The following is a 6,887-nucleotide window of genomic DNA, read 5'->3' on the forward strand; positions in this document are numbered from 1 at the left end:
ACCCCCCCTACCCCCCCTTCCCTTCTCGGCATCCCCTCCCTGAGGTTTTTTTTCCCTCATATTCCTCTTTTGCTTTGATTTTGTGCTGTTCTTTTGTTTTTGCACGTGTTTTGGTTTGGTTTCTCTCTTCTTCTTTTTTTTTGTTTTTTGTTTTTGTTTGCAGATTTTAGAGTTCCTGTATAGACGTATTCCAGATCTATACTTTTCCCAAGGACTACCAATTGGTTTTGGTCGGCTTGGGTGACTTTGCTGGAACTCTTGTGTATCTTGGAGGTTGTTGAAGTAGACACAATGAAACACCATTGTCGCCATGATTTAGTTGCTATTTTTGGCCCACATACACAAAGCTTTGACTCATATTCAGAGTTTGGAGTTACAATAAGTGAAATTGTAAGTGTGCCATTGCGGCATTAAGGTTTAGTTGGTATGGCACTTTAGATCTCTCTGGGTGCCAGAGAGGATGTGGAGCAGCGGTCCTATTTTTCTTTGTTTGTTTTAGTATATTACTCATTAGGAGTTTCGTGTTTTGTATTACGGATTTGCATTTTCTCCTATTACTTGGTGGATCTATATTGTTAGTCAGGTGCTTCGGGTTGCTGAATCATGGGTTTGAATATTTGTTGGTTCAGGCGTAATTCTCTTCAGATCAATTTATTTGGTCATTGGAGATGTGGTACCCATTTCGGCACTTTTTTGGCTTTGTACTATATTATGTTTCTTCAATAAATACCATCGCTTTGTTTCAAAAAAAAAAAATTATAAGGATATAATAGTAACAAAAAAATTAAATACAAAAGTCTGCATCAATATGTTAAAAATGGAATGTAATCTACGTGTGGCAAATTAATCAAAAGGACTTGAATCAACAAACAATAATTCAAGGACTAGACCCAAACTATTGGTTGAGTTTTTGGACGTATACCAAATTAACTAAAAAAATAAAACTCAGGAAAACATAGTACGTTGACAAAACTGTTTTGTGAAGGATGACCAGCCATCCTAAGAGATTTTCTCCAAAAGGCACACTTTCATTTTTCTTAATTAAGCAAATTAGGCAGGTTAATTTCAAGGCAACTTAAAACCTACTTAAATGTATGATGGATGATGCAAGGAATTACATGAAACATATTGAACCAAGAAGTATAGCTGCTTCCTAGTTTAATCTTAGAAAATTCAAGTTTGAATGGGTTGCTTTTGTATGAATCCCCATTTGAGATAGGGGATTGCATAGTTTGTTGATAAATAACTCCTAATTTTAGTAGTGGGTTTCCTGGTTATCATCTTTGTGTGTTTATGCTTCATGTTAATCTGTCGCATACACATGCTTCACTTTAGTTATTGCTAGCACTGGGGATGCATAGCTTCCTAGATCATTCTGAGTGCCTAGGATTTGACTGAGATGAGATGTGTGTTATGATGAATCTGAACATGTGTCTACTGATTGATTCTTTATTGGCTGTAAATTTGATTGTTAGTCTGTTTTTAGCTTTATATGGCATCGTCAATGTCCGTAGGATATTCAGTGTAGCAGAATAATTAAGTGCTTTGTTGGAGGTGTGGGTTGTGGCGGAAATACAAAATTCGAAATTTAATTAAGATTTGAGTAAGGAGCAAAAGATGCATCAGATATATATTTATTTTTTTCAACTTGTTTCCAATTTTCCTTCAAAGGAAGCAAATCCACAAACAAAAAGATGTAAAGTAGACAAAATAAAATAGCAACAAACTTGGATGATACAATTATTCAAGTCTCAATGTAAATATATAAATAGAGATTGATGGAACAGAACGTACATTTCTAAATTTAAGAGTTAGAACAAGGAGGCATATAAGCAGGTGGTCCACGAATCGTGCTTTCACTGGTATTTCCATTCCTCACAATGAGCACAGTGTCCATTCCCCAGCTGGAATGCCTTTCCAAGTGACAGTGCATAAACCATACTCCTGAAATCATTATCAAATAATTCATTTCATTAAGCTTTATGGTTGCTCCTTAATTAATTTAATGTGCATTTGATATTAAGAGACTTACCAGGATTATCAGCTACAAATCTGATGGCTGCCCATCCCTTCTTTGGAACTGCAATGGTGTTTACTTCTGGTGGATCAACCAAATTGTAGGTCGTAGGCGATGTCGTACTGTTGAAATTCCAAGAACCAGTTCCAACCAAATAGAAGCTGAAACCATGGAGATGCATTGGATGGTTCTCAGATTCAATGACGTTGGTCCCTTGGAAGACTATCTCAACTCCTTCACCATAGTTGATCATCCTCACCCTCGTCCCAAAGCTTGGATATAGTGTGCTGTTTGTGACGTCTCCCGTGAAGTTATAAAAATGAGGTGGTATGTCTGGGAAATTAGTTGCGTACACTCCATTGGTATTTCCCCTGCACGTAGGCAATAAGTTGTATACATAGAAACTTCTTGAACTATAATACTATAATTTTATAGCATGTACTGTTTGATGCAAAAAACACGCAAATATGCATATACAAATAATAGATGGAGTCTCAACATAATTTGTGGAAGAAAAACATGATAGGTACCCATAATATGCTTGCAGTATACTAATAGATGGAGTCTGAAAACTGATGTTGTTTAAGCTTGCAGAAATTGCATTTCCATTTGGCCCAGCACAAGAAGAATCTGCACAAATCCTTTCCTTTATCGAAACAGCGATGTACAGCGACGTTGAGATGTTTAAGGGGACACTAATAGGGTGGTCTTCGCTTGCCAAGGCCCTCACTTGCTTAGTGAAGTTTTCAGCAGCTGTGTCGTCATTGTGATCTGGAAGAGTCGGGAAGGGAGTGGTTGAGGGGGTGCTGTAGTTGCCGTTGTATTCAAGAATTGCAGTGGTGGTGCCGTTGTGGAAGTTAACATTCCCGTCAACAAAAGAAGTAGAAGCGATGTAATAGTGGCTGGGAGGCTGGTTTGTAGTGACTAAAATGTCCATGGTTTGGCCTGGAGTTATCATGATGTAAGGGGTGGTTATAGGTTTTATGTATGCAGCATCTTGAGCTACCACTGTCAGGTTGTGGTTGGCGATGGCCAAAAACTTTTCTTCGTTCATCACCGCGTTGATTAAACGGAGAAGATAAGTCTTGCCAAAATCAACCAACCAACGATATGTTGTTTCTGCGCCATTAAATCAATTAATTATTATTACAGAGTTTGTATAAAAACCTTTTCTGAACTTTAGTTACCGAACAAAAATGATGAGAAAGTATGCTAGTTGGTAGAAATAAACGGTGTTCATAGTGAATCAAACACTTTATCTAGAGTAAAGTAAATGTTTGTATAGTTTACGATGCGATGTTTTCCTCTATTACTTATATCTAGAGTAAAGTAAAAAAATTAAAAAAATATGAAAAGCACCGAAGCATGACTAGATCACTTGGTTTATTGGCATTTAGCCTTCATATTGTAAGAGGAAATTATAAGTTCAAATCTCAATGGACGACACCTACTAAATAAAATAGCATGTAATTTTTTTTTTTTTTATGAAGAAGCAAAATAGTGATTTTCAATTATTTTCTTGAAGTTTTTAAATTTTTTATTTATTTATAATCATTCAAGGATTTAGATATAAATTTGAGACATTTTATAACATTTGAAAAGATAAATATCACTAAATCAAAAGCTAGTTTTAAATTGATTACTACTTACGTTTTGCTAACAAATCACCACAAGTCAGAAAGTCTTCTTCAATAATAAAATAGCTATATCCTTTGCATGTTACCATCATCCTTTGCTTTCTCACTTATATGTATAAATAACAATAAAATAATTAATGGGATTAGATTATTAAAGTAGATTAGATTTGGATCTTCGATTATAATTACCGTTAGAGCAACTATACAAATCTCCGGGCTGTCCATTGATTGTGGAGGCATCTGAAATGTTTGGTTCCCCACCTGTTGCAAGGGCATCTGAAATTATTTCCATCACATCTCCCTTGAACCAGGATCCTGCAGTAACCAGATCAAAAAGGAATATAATTATTAAGATCCAATGGTGCAGCAGTACCATGTAAATTTTTTGTGTTTTTACTTCAAACTTCAAACTTTATTCAATGGAGGGAGTAGCCCAACTTTTTATAAGCCTTTGCAAGGTTTTCTAACTTTTTAATGCGGGATATTTTCATCTTCACATTCTAACACGCAAACCTAATACGTCGACAACATATATTGGGTGACATAGAGCACGTGTGGTCATTAGGCTTTCATCTATGGGCAAACCAAGCTACGATACCACGAAGGAGTTGAGATTCCACCCTAAAACCAATTAGCAATGTGTGGAGTAGCCCAACTCGTTATAAGCTCTTGCAAGATTTTCTAACTAATTTTCAATGTCGGACATTTTCACCTTCACATTCTCACTGTTATGACATGGCTTGCAGTCATTATAAATAGTTCTTTATTTGTTTGGTCAAAGTTTAGAAGAGGATGGGTGGGGGAATGTGATATTGAAGTTCGAGCATGCGACCACTGATTTGCAGGCAAATTATCTTACCATTGATCTATGGATTCGTTGGCCAGTCCTTGTAACATACAGTTAACTAACCCAAACATATAAATCTTGATATAAATAAAAGTACCTAGAATTAGTGTTTCTTGTGCATATGGCGTTGCAAATGGATAAGTGGTGTTGGCAGATGGTAGAATAATGATGGCACCGTAGACAGTGGCGCGTGACCAATCACTATGAGCATGCCACCATAAAGTTCCTTCCTCAGTCGAGAAGATAATCTCGTACGTAAAGTTTGTTCCTGCTGGAATAGGGCATTGAGTTATGTTCTCAGGTCCATCTGACCATGGATTTCTTGGTTGCTTCACTCCATGCCTGTAAATATTACACAAGATAAAAATGTTTCTCTTTTTTTTTAATGGTTTTACATTATGAAGCAATGAAAACAAAATGGAAGGTTTTATTTTTGTGTTTATTAAAGAAAAGATTAAAGCCAGAGGAAAGTTCCATTCAGGATGTACAAGAATAGATACAACATGGAGCTTCCTCTCGCCTTGTTTGTTTGTTTGTTTGTTTTTTTTTTCCAGATGTTATTCACCGTTTCACTTTCACGCGATGCAAATTTACTATTTTATTCTCTCTCTCTCTCTCTCTCTCTCTCTCTCTCTCTCTCTCTCTCTCTCTCTCTCTCTCTCTCTCTCTCTCTCTCTCTCTCTCTCTCTCTCTCCCCTAAACATATGAATATTCCAAGTGGAGACTTTGTCTCTCAATCCATATATCCAAACGCACCTAGCCTAGCCATCAACGAATCAACGATCCATCATTTTTCACCAAAGCTTATATTCTTTTGAGATATTTAGTCATATAACCACTCTTAACACTAAAACTATAAATAAACTCTACACTATTTAATTTATATAAACAAACTTAAAAAAAAAAACCAAAAAATGACAACTGGCCCTATTGAATTTAATTTTGATTATTAAATTACTTTGATACCCTATTGAGTGTTTTGAGTTTTTTTATGAGATTTTTGGGTGAGTTTGTTTTAAGAAATCAATGGCAATTTTGTAATTTAAAAGAAGTTAAAAGCCCTTTTTTATTTTGTAAATGAATTTTGGGTGTGTTTCTAAAGTCCATTTCATATAGAGTTTTTTTTATAATAATTTAAACTCCTATATTGAATATCATAGTAAATCTCCCTATTCTTTTTTCCTTCTTTTTTGGTCAGTATCTTCCAAAGCTTATTTTCAAACTGGTCAATGTCAGAAATAAAAAAAATAAAAAAGTCCGGCACTACTAACCTCGACGGGTTTTATCCCAATTCCTCAAACGGTTTTTATTCGTCATCTATTTGCTTGTCTCTTGTAGTGAGCCGGAAGAAAAAACAAAAAAGCATTCTGATCTAGAGCTAGGCTAATGGGGCTGCTAGCTAGGTTGTTACCAATGAATTGTGAGCCCGTAGAATCCTTGGTTGTGGACATTGACAAAAGCAGTATCTCCTTTCTGAACAGTGATAGTCGGCCCCGGCAAACTGCCATTCACAGTTAGGATGCTCTTTGTGCTGCAAAGCCTTGTAAAATTTGTTTCTTTTAGCTGCAAAATATCACAAAACGAACACCAACATTTTATTACACAATTCTACTCATAAAAAATCTATGTACATTATTCACTAAAAGAACAAAAAGAAATGAAAGATTCGAGCCGAAGAAATCGATGGTGATGAGCATGCAAGGGCTATCAAATGATATTAGTGTAATGTAGCAAGCACTTACAACAAAATCATAAAAATGGGTAGCGCCATCAGCCTTGCAAATCCCACCCAGGAACATAAACCCTAGAAAAGCTAAGACCCAACTCATTTTGTTAAAATCCATTTTCAGGTCTTTATGGCCAGAAAATATTGATTTCCCTAGAGCTATGTGGCTGTGTCCTTCAGGTCACCCATGAGGTGCTGTTGTGCGGTTTTGATCTCAGCTCAAGAGCTATTTATAGAACATGAGAATGTCTTTGTTATCAAGGCTTAATAGAAGGAAGACTTTAGATTGAAGTTAACGTTGTATAGCTATCTTACTTGGACAGCAAATCTTTTCCTTTCCTGTGTAATTACCTTAGACATAGGATCTGGAGATTTCTTTCCTTTTGTATTCCTTAAGCTTTGTTATATGCCTGTAATCTTTGTACAGTGATCAATATAGAAAACATTTACCATATTTTCTTATATGGTAGAGGAGGATGAAGGGAATATTGCGAGAATGGTGTTGTGTAGAGATTTCTAAAAACTCTTGTTTGTACCATATTTTGGAAATAGACCAAAAATGGTCTATTTCTCAAAATAATATATTTGAAGGCCCAAGCCAAACATTCTGTTTCTTTTCTTGAAAACCAAAGGACCCCTTTTTACTTAAAGGACCATCAG

At 35.7% G+C, this 6,887-nt stretch overlaps 1 protein-coding gene across 1 annotated transcript; it reads right to left on the reverse strand.

Moving 5' to 3' along the window:
- On the reverse strand, nt 1,691-6,345 carry LOC18767964 (laccase-15). The gene is made up of 7 exons (XM_007200213.2): nt 6,244-6,345; nt 5,913-6,064; nt 4,599-4,843; nt 3,844-3,969; nt 2,548-3,136; nt 2,033-2,388; nt 1,691-1,944 (listed from the first exon to the last, which is right to left on the reverse strand). The coding sequence occupies exons 1-7, from the start codon at nt 6,343-6,345 to the stop codon at nt 1,805-1,807; spliced, it is 1,710 nt and encodes a 569-aa protein (XP_007200275.1). The 3' UTR covers nt 1,691-1,804.

The sequence above is a fragment of the Prunus persica genome, chromosome G8, assembly GCF_000346465.2.
Source record: "Prunus persica cultivar Lovell chromosome G8, Prunus_persica_NCBIv2, whole genome shotgun sequence".
In the NCBI taxonomy this organism is placed as follows: domain Eukaryota; kingdom Viridiplantae; phylum Streptophyta; class Magnoliopsida; order Rosales; family Rosaceae; genus Prunus; species Prunus persica.

Bases quoted from the DNA above. Each gene is read 5' to 3' on its own strand.
- LOC18767964 (XM_007200213.2), bottom strand. From the start codon at position 6,345: ATGGATTTTAACAAAATGAGTTGGGTCTTAGCTTTTCTAGGGTTTATG. The intron at 3,970-4,598 runs GTACTTTTATTT...TGGTTACTGCAG, and splicing joins ACAAGAAACACTAATTCTAG to GATCCTGGTTCAAGGGAGAT. The intron at 1,945-2,032 runs GTAAGTCTCTTA...TAATGATTTCAG, and splicing joins ATTTGTAGCTGATAATCCTG to GAGTATGGTTTATGCACTGT.